Here is an 18,004-nt window from a genome sequence, read left to right as displayed (position 1 = left end):
ACACATCTCGTGAGAGTAAAATTATGATGACCGCCTGGAATAAAATAACAAAAATATTTAAATGCGTGAAATCTTGCAAATACCAAGAAACTATAAAAAATGAACAGTCACAAAAGAAATTTCTATAAGAAGATAATCATTAAATGCCTGGATAAGTATTACTTCTGACCTGACTTATTTCTATTTTTTGTTCAGGCAATTGGGAATACTTCACGTGCCTGAAGGCTCCAGAAATTATTTCAAATGCCTGGAATAAAATGAAAAGTTGCTTTAAGTGCCTTGAAAAAATCACAAATTATTTCCTAGGTCTGGAAACCTTCATTTGAAACCTTTTTTTTTAATAAATTTTATATTTAAGTCCTTGTTTGGATCCTTATAACTTTCTTAAAAAGCATTTTTTTCACAGGCAATTATTTTCTGCAAAAAAAACGTTTTTCTTTAATTCTACCCTTAGCCCCCCACCCACCCCACACAACTTACCGGTAAGAAATTGTTTACAAAAATCATTGTTATCGTAAATAATCTACATAAATAATAGCTGGTTTTGTTGTTAATATCTAATCTAATAGCACAAATTGTTTATTTAAATTTGATATAATTACATATATGTACATTAATAAATACTGTGCTATTAGATTGGATATTATCGAAGGAAAACGGTGATTTTTCTAAAGAATTTTTTACTGAGTAAATATCTGGGGTGGGTGCCCCCCCACCCACCCCAGATAAGGGTTATGTTGATGAAAAACAATATTTTTGCAAAAAATATATTAAACATATTAAATTTATTATATAAAACTGTGCTTTAAACGTAGTCCAAAATAGGTCTTAAAATTTCCTGTAAGATGAAATTTAGATCATCAAAATCGAAATTATATAGCTAAAGTTATTGTAAAAAAATAAAAAAAATTTTTTTTTTATAAAATTACGAAAATTGGTAATTTTTTTTTATAAGGCATAAAAAAAACAACGAAAAAAATATTATGACAAAAAGTTCTATCTCCCATAGAAGAGTGAGAAAATGCCTACAAACATTTTCTTTATCCTAAAATGACCATAACTCAAATTGTAAAAATGGTCCGATTTTAATGATTTTTGTGTAAAATTGTTGGTCTAAAAATTGCTACCAAAGGCACCTTAAGCCATCAAAATTGAACACATACAACTAATGTTAACCTAAAAACAATTTTTAATATTAAGAAAAGTATTTTGGCGCCCAACAGTGGGACTAAATTGTTGTATTCTTTTATAAATTTATAATACACTGAATTATGCAAAAGATGTATGCAAAAAATCCTACATGGTTGGTTCCTTATTAACTAACGCACAATCGATTGCCCTAAGTGGTGTTAGAGGTAGAATTATTTGAGTAATATATCAGAAAATATTGAACTTACGACCAAAAGTGCCTCTAGCAAAAATGCAGATAATTAAATTCTCTGTTAAATTGCCTCCTATAATTTTTTTGGTAAAAGCAACTGGTCGTTAGATATGACGTGTTAAACTCAAGGACCGCTGCAACTATGCGTTTTTTTAATAAGCTTTTAAAAGGGAATTAAATCGGTTTAGTTATGTTGATTTTTCGCAATTTTATGGCAAAAATGCATTTTTTTTTATTTTTTAGTGATTAGTCAAACAAAAAAACCCCATTTTTATTATTCTTTTTTAAAATGTTTGTAGTAAATTTGAAAAAATGAGAGAATTTCAGAATGAAAAAATTTTCATTTTTGCGTCATAGAGAATAAGTTATTATTCAATAAGTTATAAGTAAAAATTATATGTCCCATAGAGACAATGGCTATAAATATTTCATTTGTAGGTCCTAAAAAATGCTATAAAATGCATATTAAATCACCAAATCGACGCCATAGAACCAAAGTTATTGTAAAAAAAAACGAAAAAAATTAGTGAAATTTTTTTTCCAAAAAAAAAAACAAAAATTCGTATTTTTTTTCTTATAGGCTATAAAAAAGCAACAAAAAAACATTATGACAAAAAATTGTAATCCCCATAGTAGAGCAAGAAACTGCCTCTATACGTTTAAATAAACTTTAACAATTTTAGTGTCAAACTGTAGGTCTTAAAAAATGCTACAAAATTCAACTTAAGTTTAATATATTTAATTGCCTAAAAATCTTGAAGAAAAACCTCACCACAAATACCAAGAAACCTTGAAAAATTGATGAAAACCATCATAGATATGACTTGTTTGAAAACTCGCGACCCTCATCGATTTGAATAATATTGTAAAAATCCTAATAATGTATTAATATAGCTTATACGAAAGTACTATACTTGAACTAGTCTTATCTCTCTTGCTCACACCTTAAATACTCAACTTTTTCAGCATGAAACTTTAGAACTCTCAGTGAAATCTGACGAGAAAAAAGGTTCGGCTTACTGCAAAGACTACCTCAAAAACAGCCTCTTAACACTCACCAAATACTGTCATACCGTCATGAAAATGAAAACTGGTATAAACCTTCAATTGTCTTCAATCATTCAACTAACATACATCTAAACATTTATAGCGATAGCATCGGTTTCCAGTAAAGAGATGACCAACGATGTCCAAGAACCAGAGGGGCCTTACCATGTACCAAAGATCCATATGGATGAACCGAGATCAAAGAGATCAGAGGCAAAGGCCAATGAGGCAAATCGAAAGGGTGCCGTAGGCATTATTACTGGGGCAAACAGGTAAGGCATTATATTAAAATAATCAACACCAAGGGAAATATTACTTAAATAGGCATACGGAAATATTTGAAATAAGACTTAGAAAACGTGATGCAAAAGAAGAAGACCCCAAGCCAGTGGAAATTGTTGTGGAAGGTGAGGTACCTGAGAAAACCTCTACTGAAAAGTCCTGGGATGTTTTGGACGTGATGAAGCATGTTAGATACTCGTTTTTAGGAAACATGTTAAAAGATAGTACGTTCAATAGTTTGTTGTTATTATAGTATTAATAGCGTGAGCACTTTAGCTTTGAAGAACGATATGAAGGCGGATCAGGACGATTTTGCCGATATTGAGCATATTGGCAAGCAAAAGGAGGACGCGGGACTTTTTGGCATGGTAAAATCAACTTTGGAGGTCCTTACTGCCCCACCAGAAAGCCCTTTTTTATTGGTCGTGTTCGGAGGGCATTTAAGTGCGTTAAGCAATAAGCAAAGCCCGATTTTTAGTAGTATCAAACATGTGGTCGAAATGACTGATATGAATAATACTTTAATAGCTGTTACAGGTAATTTAGGTTTTTGTTTGAAAAAATGCTTAATTTTATCATAGGTTCTTGTTCTGAGCACTTAACTGAAGATATTGAAAAGGAAGATTGTGCTTTCACTATACCATTGTATGCAAAAGGTCCTGATAGCGATATGCTTTCAGAGTGTAAATTGTTATATGATATACCGTTAACTGTAAGGAAGATTTTAGAAGTCGAATCTGGAGGAGGTAAAGAAGTTTATGCTGAGGAGTTTTTTTGTAAAGAGTAATTACTTGCTTGTTTTAGCTTTACAGCTTGAAATTGAGACCCAAGAAACATAGGACGAGGAGATATAAATACAATAAAATAATTCAATTAATAAAAAATACTTACAGGAAATTATAAGAATTTTCATCTATCTGATTAACGTAATCAACTATTCTTACTGCAGGAACTTGACCAGTACAATAAACACCTAAAAAAGTTATCGAAAATAATACGCAATACCACATCTTACTATTTACTGTATAAAACAAACTGATGCTTTTATGCAGTCAGGTTTTATATACGGCAAGGTTGCGTAAAAGTTGCTTCAAGTAAAAAAAGAAATTTTAATTTTTTTATTAGGTCTGAATATAAAATTGATTTCCTGTATATTAAGTATACAGGTATTTCAGGTGACCACTAAAGGTCCATAAGAGATTTTAAGGAGAAAAACTTATCGGATTTTTAGGTTTAGAACGTAAGTAAGAAAAATTGATGCAAATACAGTCATAAGGGGTGATCCATTAATAATGGTAAATATTTTAACAGCAGATTCCTCTCATAAAAATAATGAGGTTAAGTTAAATTTTCCTAGTCCGAAAATGAAATGCAACCAAGATACAGGGTGATAAACATTAAGTATTTTTTTTTTTAATTTTGTCTATAACTTTAGCGGTTGTTTTTTGTTTTTATTTAATTTTGGCATTTGGAAGTTTTTTATATGCCAAATCTAATTTTATTAGGTTTTTTTAATGATCTCATAGAGGGAGGCCCCAGACACATTTTAGTGGTTTTTTGAACTCCATAGCTTTTTTACGCCCTGTATAATTTTATTTTTTATCTTAAATATGCATTCTGCAAGTATTTTTGCTTACAAAAGGTATACCTTAAAAATGTCTCTAGAATTACTCTTTTTCTAGATATTTACATTTAAAGATTTTAAAGAAAACCATATTTTAAATTATTTAAATTGCTATATTATACGTCAAATGATTAATTAATAAAAATATAAACCATAAATAATTATTTAAATTTGTCTTAAGACATTTTAGAATTCTTTTATTAAAAGACCGCAAAATCTTAAAAAATAATTGCTCATTTCGAAACTCAGACTCAGTAACGGCTTGCATTTTTTTTAATTATTGTTCCCTTGTGTTTATTTGCTTTTCCTAAACAATGGATTTTATGTATCCCCATACGCAAAAAATCCAATGGGTTGAAATCAGGACTTCGTGCGGGCCAAGGTCTTTGACTTCCACGTTCTATCCAGTTTAAATTAGCATTAAGATATTCTCTCACGGGTAATTAATTTTTAGTAAATTTCTAATTCAATTAACAGTATTATTATTTTCTAAAACCCATTGATTTTAAGTATAATTATAATTCTTGTTTCTACTGTATTTAATTTTTAATTATGAAGACAAAATACCGGGAAAATAGAAGTAGATGAAGCAAAAAAAGGTTTAAATATCTAATATCTAAGATTAGACTAGATTAGACTCTCTTTCACACTTACAGTAATTGTATTTAATAGTCTAGGAATGCTGTATTTAAAATGTTTCTGTCCTATAGATTAAGATATTCGGTTAATTTTTGACTTATTTATCTAATTTGATAATACTGTAGAATATACGTATATTGTATACAATTCTGTTTATACAAGAAAGAAAATATTGAAAAAATTGACAAGGGATTTAATTGGTTAGTTTTTAAACTCGATTACTAAACTTCAAATATTTGATGAAATTCTTTTGAAAAATCACTATTTTTCGTCCATATTAGTCAATTAATTACGCTGTTTTTTTATTAATTGTTTATATATAAAATTATGTCAAATTTAAATAAACAGTATTATTAAATTAAATATTGGGTATATGTTTTCTGTAAAATTCTTGTTTTTTAACAACATAACCCTTACCCCCCCACCCACCCCAAACATTTTCCCAGTAAAAAATTCTTTTGCTAATCACCGTTTTTTGTCCATAATATCCAATCTAATATCACTGTTTTTGTATTAAATATTTATTAACATAAATTTAAATAATTATATTAAATTAAAATAAACAAACTGTATTATTACATGGTATATTAATGTCAATATCAGCTATTATTCATGCGTATTATTTTGGAAAACAATGATTTTTAAAAACAATTTCTTACTGGTAAGCTGTGTGGGGTGGGTGGGGGGTGAAGGGAAGCATAATTAAAAAACGATTTTTTTCCAAAAAAAAATTGCTTCAGAAAAAAATACTTTTTAAGAAAATCAAGTGAAAAAAAAATCTATAAGTTTTTTATCTATACTTTTCTCACAACCTTAAGGTTTTCGAGTTTTTATTTTTCGAAAATTGCAATAGATGTGCCACTTTTTATTGTGTCATTAAGTTTTGAAAAAATTTCATTTTTTTTTGTTCTAAATAATGTATTAACGTGCATAAAATAATCATCTATAAACCAAAATTAAACGTTTATTAAACAATCGTGTACTGCTTGAGTTGTTTATTTATTTATAAACTGTAACGTGTCATCTGCAGCCCTGAAGGTCAGAAGATCTGAAGAAATAAAATCAGTTTTATTTCAAAAATGTTTAAGTCTCTCTGAACTTTAGACTTTATGGTATAGCAGGAGCCCAATGCATATATAATTATTGTGTCATCTGCATATTCTACAATTGAACCTTCACATGACATTTTAAGGAAATCGTACAGTATCGAACAATTAATTTCCACTTTTTCTATTAGAGAAGAATCATTTATTTTAACTTGTTGTTTTCTTTCTGATCAGTTTATGCAATTCCTCGTGAATCGGCATAAAAATGTTTCATTAAGAGAATGCCATGGTTAACCCTATCAAACGCTTTAGCAAGATCTATAAACACAGATAAATACAGATATATTTTATAGAAAAAAGATATGAGCCGGTCTTTTATTAAGGCTTTAAATATAAGGTCTGAGATAAATAATGTAAAATTCTCTCTCTTCTTAAATATTGTTTTTACTATAAATAGTCTACATTTTGAAGGTATTGGTCCAGTTTCTAAAATTTTATTAATTAGAAGAAATTAAATTACTCCTAATAATAAATTATCAGGATCATTTTCAATATAATTTTTTTGGTTGTCTATGATTTTAATAATTATTAAGAGTACATCTATGTATGTCCTTAATTGGTTATTATTTGTCATAAACCCTTTGAGTTACCCTTATATAGTTGAACTTTGGTGCTATAATATTTTTGTTTTGCTTATTTCTCGTTAAAACAAAACTTCCTCAATGTAAAATGGAGAGAAAGTGTTATGAGTTTAGGACTTTAAATAAACCTGAAGTTATTTCAGAAGAAATGCCGACATTTCGGCCATTATTTGGGCCATCTTCGAGCCTCGAACTGACATGTTTTAGTTTATAATTAAATTTATTTTTTATATCCACATACATAAATATAATGAATAGTATAGACATAGGAAATTTTCGTATTATGCACACAGATAACCGAATATTTGCATGCGCATGTACTTCTAGTTTTTTTTTCAAAAAAAAAAATTTAATAAAATAATTGTTACAATAATAAAATATACGAATGAAGGGTTCTTTAAGTTTCGTGTTATTTTAGAAAATAAAGTTTCTACATAGTTTTTTATCTTTATAACACTGGGTGTTAATATTCTAGCTATAAACGCTTTTGTTGATGTTGTTTGGAATTAACTTTTAAAATTTTTGGTGCAAAATAGTTAAAAAATAAATAAATTAAAACATGCAATAAAAAACCCTATAAAATAAGCAGTTTTATTTTTTTATGGTTACATCATGTTTGTATAGATTTTAATTTTCAAAAAAAAAAATAGAAAGCATGTATTTTAACTGTCGCGCTTTATATGAACCTTAATAATTTAAAAAAAAAATTGAAAAACACCACAATTTAAGGGACAAAACAAAACAGCTCGTAAATATACTCGAGTGCTTTTTAATGATTTAATTTATTAATTAAATTATAATATAATTTTTGAAATAAAAGAATCACAACACTAATAATTTTATATATTTTTTTCTGTATATACATCTGACCAAGTTTATAGTCCGTGTTTTTTGTGCCTTTTCTGTAAATGCTTATTTGTTATTAATATTTATTAGAGCCCTACTTTTATCTGCTAGTATATGGTTCTAATAAATAGACTAAATTATATTACTTATGTTTCTATTAATTGCATAATCTATGCATCTCCAGAGCCTAACTGAACCTTAGTAGGCTTATTAGTAACTGATTTGAAACTATATTCACTAAGTGTATTTAAGCATTCATTTTTAATGCATAAGTTTAATAAATTAAATACTTTTACTTATAGCAGCCTTTAACTTACATATAAGAAAAACAAAGAGAGAGCAAGATTTTGAAATAAGATCTGCCGTATCCATTTAAGTTATGCATCTCATGAAAAATTTAATTAATTTAGAACGTTTAAAAATCTGTTTTTTTTTGCAAATCTCTTTTCCGATTTTTCATTATTAATTTCTACGAAATTTCGAAATAAGAAATTTTCAAATATGGTCTAAATAACAAAAACTGAAACTTTCGAGAAAGTTTCAGTTCAGTGGAGTTCTTGTTGACCACTCCCTAAAACGGGACTTGCATATTGATGCCTTATATAAAAAATTAAGTTAAGCATGTTTTGCCTTAAAATCAGTTTTCAGGGAATTAAGTTTTCAGGCATTTTTTATATCTTAAAATGAAGAATGTATTAGTTTTTTTTTAGTAAATAAATAGCACTTTCATTCTGTAATTAATTAATTTACTGTTATTGACTATTGTGTTTATTTTTATTGACATTTTATACATCATGATGTATATTGGCCAGGTATATTGTTTTTGTACAGTTTTGCATGTATTTATTTTGTTTGTATATTTATCTTTTTTTTTGTGTGTGTTTTGTTTTGTTTTTATATGTTTTTTTTTATTAGCTTTGTCTGCAAAATTTTGTAATTTTTTGACAATAAAGCATATGATTGATTGATTGAACAAACTTTCTATTGTTAATTAAATGGGAAATTATTGAACCAACATTAATAATAAATTATACTTTAGTAGGCATGTTTTAAATTCATGAATACAGTGCTAAGTGTATTTAAGTATTCATTTTTCATGTCTTAATTTAATTAAATAAAATGAACACTGTTACTTATAGAAGTTTATCATTTATATATAACAAAAACAAGGAAAGAGCATGTTTTTGAAATAGGATATGCCATGTCCATTTAAGTTATGCATCTTTTTCAATTTAAATCTCTTATGACAAATAAAAAATTAACTAATAAAGTTTTGCATTTTTTTATTATTTATTTTTATATATTTTCGAAACAAATTTTTCAATGGGGTCCAAATAACGAAACTTTCAAATTTTCTAATGTTATCCTAAATTAAATAGGCATTTATTGAACCAAAATTAACTAATAAATAATACTTTAGTAGGCATATTTTTAAATTCATGAATACAGTTAGACAAAGTGAAACTCGATAAATTTGAAAAAATATATTTAAAGCTTCTTATATACAGAGTGGTCCAGTTTAAACGTCATTAATTTTAATACGTGATAGAGAATTTAAAAAGCAATAGACTTTCATTATAAAAATTTGTCTCAGAAATGTGTTATGATGTTAAGAATAATTATTTGTTTATTTATCATAACATTTAAACTACCAGCATAATTTTAATTAAATTACGCATGCAGGTTATTGTAGCGTATTGTTAATTATTGATTGCCAGTGGCGTAACATACGGAGGAACTTGGTTGTTTTTTGCCTCAAATCTGCGAGGTGATAAAATAATTTTTTTATAAGAAGTCAACTGTTAGATTCTCCTTTTAATTTGGAAATAAAAGTTACTCTAGGAAAACTATGATTTAAAGCACTGTTTTTGAAATATCAAGAAAATTAGGCTTGAATCTTAAATTAAACCTGTCAAATTAAATAATTCGAATAATTCATCCATTATCCCAAAGAGAAGTGTATGACCAGCGTTCATACACTTCTATTTTAAACACGAAATCTACAGCATCACAATTTTTTTTCTTTGTTACTTCATCTCTGAATTTACAATCCAAATAAATAAATTTCGCATAATGTAATACGTTATTAAGTTTGAAAAAATGGAAACTTTAATTTTACATTGACGTTGTTTAAGTTCCTGTAGTGGTCTTTGATTCCTTCTTTCAGCCATGATTTTCTAGCCAGGTCTAAGGCTTTTCTACCTGCATAAGTCCTTGTTCTGCATCGCAAAGGTGAAAAAGCAAGCGTTGTTGAATAAACCATATCTTTAGTAGGTAATTCTTCCTTGAGATTCTTATTTGTGATGCTGTAGATTTCGTGTTTTTACCTTTTATAAAAAATTGAAATAATGATTTAAGGCAACTATCATATTCAAATTTTTTAAAAATCAAAACCCAATTTCCTTATTTTCATAAATTTTTGCAACATTTTAGCAAGTATTTTGGAACAGTTAAATTATTATATTTTAAAAACAGTGCCTTAAATCAGAATTTTGCAAGAATAACTTCTTTTTCCAAATTAAATAGAGAATTTAACAGTTGAATTCTTATAAAAAAATATTTTATCAGCTCGCAGATTTGAGGCCAAGAAGGACCAAGTTCCTCGGTTATTATTTGATAATTCAACAATAACCTGCATGCGAAATTTAAATAAAACGGAGCTGGTAGTTTAAAAGTTATGATAAATAAACTTTTCTGTATCTTTGTTATTAAACATTTCTGAAAAAAAATTTCAATGAAAGTCTATTTCTTTTTAAATTCTCCATCACGTACTAAAATTAATGACGTTTAAACTGGACCATCCCTTACAGTTTTTTTTTTAGTATTTTTGCTACATATACAAGTTTCATTTTGCCTCTTTCTATCCATTTATCCAATCCCTCCTCCAGAAAGTGATGCCAGTGCAGTACTAGCGATCCTCCCTACTGGAACTATTCTGGCTTGTACATCTAAAGACCCAAGTGGTACCAAGGAAGTGCTTGTTTTTGCTCTATAACCATTTTCGTCAGCCTCATAGGTCACTTTATATTTTATATTATCAGTTATATAGGAATAAGAACCTTTTACAACCAGGTACTCATCGTTTCCTTTATTAAAGAGCTCTCCAGACTCTTCGCGTTCTTGAAAATCATCAGTCAGGTACCTGAGAAATATAAAATTAGGAAATAATCACTTATTTAACCCAATATAGTTCTATAGGTGCGGTAATTATAAAAAAATATACATATTTTACTAGACAATAAAAATTATAGTAAGACAAATACTGGTGGCAGCAGAATTTCATAAAAGTATATTTTTTTTATTCACTAATGCAATTAAATTTCCTTAAAATATCCTGTATTGACTTACCTAAAAAAGTACCGATTTCCGTAATTTTCATTCTTATATTCGACAATTTGGCCTAATGCAGTAACCTCAATAAACTTAATAACCAGAAAACAACCAAAAACCAAAACAAGCCGACAAATAAACTTATTGTTACTTATCGCACAAATCCCATCTGGTAATTGCATCTTTGCACCTGAAGATTTACAAGGGATCTATCGAGGTTTATTCAAATAATTACTGACGGTACCGTCATTTATTTATTCAGTTTTTTTTCGCTTAAAATCGTGTAATAACACTCAGATGACGCGATCCTAATGGCTTTTGTTAAATTGTATAGTAGTACACCCAGGTAATGCACCTTTTGGAATTTTATTATTAGAGTTTAATGGCGATGATACAATAAGTAAATTGTATCGGTTTGATAGGGTGACGCACCTTGAATATCTGAGGTAAAAGTAGCATAAAGTATTTTGAAGATTTCTTATTATGTGGGTACAGTAGGCATTAATTACCTGACAATTTATTTGCTTTTATGTCAATATCAGAAGTAAAGTTCATTGTCGCGTTTTCAATCATAAAAAAATTAGTTTACATACTGTTTATTTGTCGTTGTCAAAATTTGTTTTAAGAGAGTCTAATCCTTAGTTATTCTACAATTTACTAAGCCGATAGATATAAAGTCGAAGTCATCTGCAAACAGTGTGTCCCAGAATGAGCGAATTTTTACGTAAAAAAAATTTGGGGTTATAATTTGACCGTTTGGCATCCAGCCCTGCTTGATTAAAAAATAAAATTTAGCATATTATTATTTTTTTTAAATCAAGCATGTTTTAATTTTATGAGTAGGTAAAGTAGTATTTCTAGGCAAGATATAAAAAAATGTTTATAAGAAAAAGTTGTTTAGAATGCAAAATTATGCTCGAATACCGAATTTCATAACCATAGGCCTACTTTAATTTTAACGTTTAAATTATTTATACTCACTTTTTTAAAAGTTTAAGAAAAACCAAATAAATATTCATAATTAAAATAGTGAAAATTATTGTCCTAAATTTTATTTTTTGATTAAGCAGACAAATTTTAACTACAGAATTTCTTATCATTTTTACGTATAAATTCGCTCATCCTGGGATACACTGTATGTCCAATCAGTACTCTATAATAATCAAACACTTAATCTATATCATAGAAAAGTGCTTAGATTAGACCTTAATATATTAAAAAAAATGTAACATGGCAGGTAGATGCGTTATTAGATCGAGAGGGGTCTTCCAGTGCCTCCGCCAAAGAAATTATAGGAATAGAATTATTTTTAAAATTTTATTTTCACCATTGAGTCACGTATTTATACGCACTTTATTAATAATAAAAATTATATTTCTATACAATATACACAGTGGCCTATATGTGATATCAGGGTCATTTTATCACATATTTGAGGTGTGGTACCCGAGTTTAAAAACTAGATATCTAAATGCCTTGTCAACTTTTTAATATGCCTAAATTTTCTCCCTTTTATAAACAGAATCGTATATGATATACGTATATTCTATATTAAATTTTCACTTATTTGCAATAAAAAATGGCACAACTACTGCAATTTTCAAAGCAATACTCCTTATTCTTGAGAAATAAAATAGAGTTCATTTACATTTTACTAGAAAACCTTAAGGTTATATGAGTAAAGTATAGATACAAAAATTATAGATTTTTTTATCACTTATGATTTTCTTAAAAAGCATTTTTTTGAGTTAATTATTTTCTGCAAAAAATATGTTTTTCATTAAAATCACCCTTACCCCCCCCACCCACTCCGCACAACTTACCAGTAAGGAATTTTTTTCAAAAATCATTGTTTTCCACACTAATACGCATGAATAATAATTTCTTCGTTAATATCTAATCTAATAACACAGTTTGTTTATTTAAATTTAATGTAATTATATATATGTATATTAATAAAAAGTAAATATAAAAACAGTGCTATTAGATTGGATATTATAAATGAAAAACAGTGATTTTTCAAGAATTTCTTACTAGGAAAATGTTTGGGGTGGGTGGGGGGGGGTAAGGGCTATGTTGATGAAAAAACAATGTTTTTGCAGAGAATATATATGCAATATTTAAATTATATACAGTGTTTTTCTTTAATGCACCCCCACTTTTTATTTTTTGAACGGATCAATTCAAAATATTGAAACTTGAGGTAATGCAATTGATGAATGATTACTATGTTTTAAAGCAAAATTGACAAATGAAAATTTCAAGATGGCTGCTGGACGCAATCTTGGAAAAAAAATTAAATATAATGTATCCACCATTTTGTAGTAGGTAAAGATATCGAATTTATATTCCAGGGTTATCAAGTATGCGTCAGGAGCTTCAAAATGATGTGCCACCAAGGGTGGTCTTTCACTTAATTTTTTTTTCCAAGATGGCGCCCAGCAGCCATCTTGAAATTTTTATCTGTCAATTTTGGTTTAAAACATAGTATTCATTCATCAATTGCATTACCTCACGTTTCAATATTTTGAATTGATCCGTTCAAACAATAAAGAGGGGGGAAGGGCATTAAAGAAAAGCACTGTATAAATAAATATAGAGTATAAGAATAGCATTCAAATATTTAAGGTGTAAATCAATTTTTTGATTATATTCATTAAATGAATATATATTTAACGATAATAATATATACCCTATAACTTATAATATTTAAAAGCATAGTCGTAGAAGTGACAAATATAATATACAGGATAATACAAATGTATGGATCCTTAATACAAATCCAGAGAAATTTCCTTTTTTTTTTCTCTCTTAATGCGAGTGTTTATTCCAGGCAGTTGAAGTCATCTAACATATTCCAGGTAATCCAGGAAACAATTGGTAAAAAAACTATTCCTTAAATAATTTTTTTTAATTTATTACAGACAGTTAGCGTTACTCTACATCTTCCAGGCAATCCAGATTTTCTAGAAATCTTAAGAAAATATAATAATTGTTTTTGCCTTGGAGATCTTTTACAGGTATTATAGATTTATCTTCAGGAAATCATATCGTATTTTTTTACTTAGACTAGGCACAGTTGAGAGGTTCTTAAGAAAATGTTTGAATTAAATTAAATCCAGACAATCCAGAAAAAATATTCCTTGTACACCTTCGAGGAATTTTTTTCCTTAAGAACCTCTGAATAGTTTTTTAATTATTCCAGGCAGTTGAGGCTATAATTTTAAATTAAGTTCATTCCTGGCCCACTGCATATTCCAGACAAATTAGAAAAAAATTGTTCCTTAAATTCCTCATTGTAAATCCAGAGATTGTAAGAAAATATTTTTTATTCCTTTAAAATTTTATATATTTTTCACGATTTTTTTTAAATTTTATCCCTTAAAAACCTCAGAATAGTTTTTTAATTATTCCAGGCAGTTGAGGCTATAGTTTTATATTTAGTTCATTCCTGGCAGACTGCATTTTCCAGACAAATTAGAAAAAAATTGTTCCTTAAATTCCTCATTGTAAATCCAGAGATTGCAAGAAAATATTTTTTATTCCTTTAAAATTTTATATGTTTTTCACGATTTTTTTTAAATTTTATCCCTTAAAAACCTCAGAATAGTTTTTAATTATTCCAGGCAGTTGAGGCTATAGTTTTATATTTAGTTCATTCCTGGCAGACTGCATTTTCCAGACAAATTAGAAAAAAATTGTTCCTTAAATTCCTCATTGTAAATCCAGAGATTGCAAGAACATATTATTTGTTCCTTTAAAATTTTATATATTTTTCACGATTTTTTTTAAATTTTATCCCTTAAAGACCTCAGAATAGTTTTTTAATTATTCCAGGCAGTTGAGGCTATAATTTTATATTTACTTCAGTCCTGGCAGACTGCATTTTCCTGACAACTTAGAAAAAAATTGTTCCTTAAATTCCTCATTGTAAATCCAGAGATTGCAAGAACATATTATTTGTTCCTTTAAAATTTTATATATTTTTCACGATTTTTTTTAAATTTTATCCCTTAAAGACCTCAGAATAGTTTTTTAATTATTCCAGGCAGTTGAGGCTATAATTTTATATTTACTTCAGTCCTGGCAGACTGCATTTTCCTGACAACTTAGAAAAAAATTGTTCCTTAAATTACTCATTGTAAATCCAGGGATCGCAAGAAAATATTTTTTGTTCCTTTAACATTTTATGAATTTTTGAGGATTTTTTAAAATTTTATTCCTTAAAAACCTCAGAATAGTTTTTTAATTATTCCAGGCAGTTGAGGCTATAGTTTTATATTTAGTTCATTCCTGGCAGACTGCATTTTACAAATAAATTAGAAAAAAATTGTTCCTTAAATTCCTCATTGTAAATCCAGAGATTGCAAGAACATATTTTTTGTTCCTTTAAAATTTTATATATTTTTCAGCATTTTTTTTTAATTTCATCCCTTAAAAACCTCAAAATAATTTTTCTATTATTCCAGGCAGTTGAGGTCACTCTACATCTTCCAAGCAATCCAGCAACAATTTATTTTTAATTCATCAATCTCCTTATTCCAAAAAATCGAATAAAATATAATTGTTATTTAAGATTTTTTCAATTTTTTTTTCTAGAGATTGTAATAAATTTTGTATTACAGTTGAGTTCAGACATCGTTCAAAGACTCCTGAAGAATAGATTTAAATACATTTTTGGCACTTTGCATCTTCCAAGCGATCCAGAACAAACGTTTTTGTTTCTTAAATACCTCAATGTTTTTCTCAAATTATGTTGTTCCTTTGTACATCTTTTAAAACCCTTGGAATATTTTTGTACTTATTCCAGGCAACTGAGGTCACTCTACAAATTCCAGACAATCCAGAAAAATTATTTTATTGCATAAATTCCCAAATTTATTTCCAGGAAAATCTTAATTTTTAATTTTCTTTAATTTGTGTAATTCATTCAGGTTCGTTTAAGTTCATCATTGATTATGTAGCCTTAAGCAAGTGAAGGAGATATTAGTGATTTTTAATTCTCAGATTTTACATATATTTTTAATTGTTACTTGATGATTTTTCACTGTTTTTTTGATAAAGAAAATTAATTCACAAAAACCGTCACACTTAGGGATCAGCTTTAATTCGGTCATAATATATTAAACAGTTTTTAGTAAATAAGTGAAAAAAGGACAAAAAACGGAGAGTTTAATACGGTAAAATAACCGGCCAAAATTTGAAAAATAATAATTCTCAGAGGTGAATGTAATGGTAATGTTTTTTTTTCAAACCTGTGGCTCTTTTACCACAAAATTGCCTCAATTAACTTTTTAACCTAAAACAATAATTTTTTATTAAAATTATTTGCCAAAGTACATTCTCCCTTTAAAGGCTTGCGATATTGGTAAAATAAATAAACACAAATTAATTGAAGGAATAATATAAATATTACATAAATATTATACCCATTAAGTTTAGTATGCGATTACCAGAAGTAATTTGCCCCGGAGTTTCGTAAACGCGACCCATCAAACGGTCTCATAGTTAAAGATAATTTTATTGCCTTATCCCACTAACATTTAAAACGAATTTAAAGAAACGTCCGACTTTATTTACAGGACCGAATTAATCATTTAATTACAATATTATTGAATCCTACCAATTACATTTAATCGAAACTAGGATATAGAAAATTCTTTTTTTAATATAATTTTATGCGAAAATTACCTTCATTCTTTAATTGCTATTTTCCTACTATAAATAGAATGTTTGCATGAATTTAACTGTAAATGTATCCGGCTCTGTATATAGCCTAAGGCAATATAAAATTCTCGCGCTAATTCAGATACATCTTCGCAGAAGGGCAAGGTCTCAGATAATTTGCGATTTCATGCGAATTGAACTTAGAGGATAATAATTATTAAGAGATGGTCTTTTAAATATCAATATTATTTATATTTAAAAAAATTACTTTTAATTTTATTGATTACTGATTGCAGTTGATCGAGTCATTATTCTAGTCCTATTGCCCACTCTCTCCTTCGGTTTTAATTGCCTGAAGAGATAGAAATATTTCAGTAATTCTAGGCAGTTAAAGGAAACTGATATAAAAGAGTTTTCTATTTTTAGATACATATATATCTCTCTCTCTCTCTTAAGTGACTGAAAGAAATATATAATTATTGATTAATTCCAGGCAGTTGATTGAGTCAATATTCTAATCCTGTAACCCACTCTCTTCGTCTGTTTTAATTGTCTGAAAGAGATAGAAATATTTTATTAATTCTAAGCAGTTCTGCTTTTAGATACAATTCTCTCTCTCTCTCTCTCTCTCTCTCTCTCTCTCTCTTAAGGCCTGAAAGAATCATATAATTATTGACTAATTCCAGGCAGTTGATCGAGTCATTATTCTAGTCCTGTGACCCACTCTCTCTTTCTGTTTCAATTGCCTGAAAGAGATAGAAATATTTTACTAATTCTAGACAAGTGAAGGAGATTGATATAAAACAGTTTTTGCATTTTAGACACAGTTCTCTCTCTTTCTCTCTCTCTCTCAAGTGCCTGGAAGAATCATATAATTATTGACTTATTCCAGGCAGTTAATTGAGTCACTATTCTAATCCTATAACCCACTCTCTTTGTCTGTTTTAATTGTCTGAAAGAGAAAGAAACATTGTCCTAATTCTAGGCAGTTGAAGAAAATTGAGATAAAAGAGTTTTCTACTTTTAGACACAGTTCTCTCTCTCTCTCTCTCTTAAGTGCCTAGAAGAAACATAAAATTATTGACAAATTCCAGGCAGTTGATTGAGTCATTATTCTAGTCCTGTGACCCACTCTCTCTTTCTGTTTCAATTGCCTGAAAGAGATAGAAATATTTTACTAATTCTAGGCAGTTGAAGAACATTAAGATAAAAGGGTTTTGTGCTTTTGGCAGTTGAAGTTGATTGAGATAAAAGAGTTTTCTGGTTTAAGACGCAGTTCTCTCTCTCTCAAGTGCCTGGAAGAAGCATATAATTATTGTCTAATTCCAGGCAGTTGACTGAATCTTATCTCTAAGCTTCTCTGAAATTTCCAGGGTAACATAGGAAGACTTGAGAGTTCTATACTTTTAGACACAATTCTCTTTGTATCTCTCTCTCAAGTGCCCGGAAGAAATACATAATTATCAACTAATTCCAGATAATTGATCGACTCATTCTGTGA

General features: G+C 28.2%; 1 protein-coding gene across 1 annotated transcript in view; it reads left to right on the top strand.

The window, feature by feature from the left end:
• Positions 1 to 3,607, top strand: part of LOC126749418 (uncharacterized) — a 31,719-nt gene extending 28,112 nt beyond the window's left edge. Inside the window, exons 2-7 of the mRNA XM_050459109.1 lie at positions 2,348 to 2,474; positions 2,532 to 2,700; positions 2,753 to 2,934; positions 2,987 to 3,247; positions 3,292 to 3,456; positions 3,515 to 3,607. Coding sequence (XP_050315066.1) covers positions 2,348 to 2,474; positions 2,532 to 2,700; positions 2,753 to 2,934; positions 2,987 to 3,247; positions 3,292 to 3,456; positions 3,515 to 3,549 — 939 coding nt within the window. The 3' untranslated portion in view covers positions 3,550 to 3,607. The remainder of the gene's footprint in view (positions 1 to 2,347; positions 2,475 to 2,531; positions 2,701 to 2,752; positions 2,935 to 2,986; positions 3,248 to 3,291; positions 3,457 to 3,514) is intronic.
• Positions 3,608 to 18,004: the final 14,397 nt, after the last annotated feature.

Source organism: Anthonomus grandis (genome assembly GCF_022605725.1).
Source record: "Anthonomus grandis grandis chromosome 1 unlocalized genomic scaffold, icAntGran1.3 Chromosome55, whole genome shotgun sequence".
In the NCBI taxonomy this organism is placed as follows: domain Eukaryota; kingdom Metazoa; phylum Arthropoda; class Insecta; order Coleoptera; family Curculionidae; genus Anthonomus; species Anthonomus grandis.
This window is presented reverse-complemented; position numbering and strand designations above follow the sequence as displayed.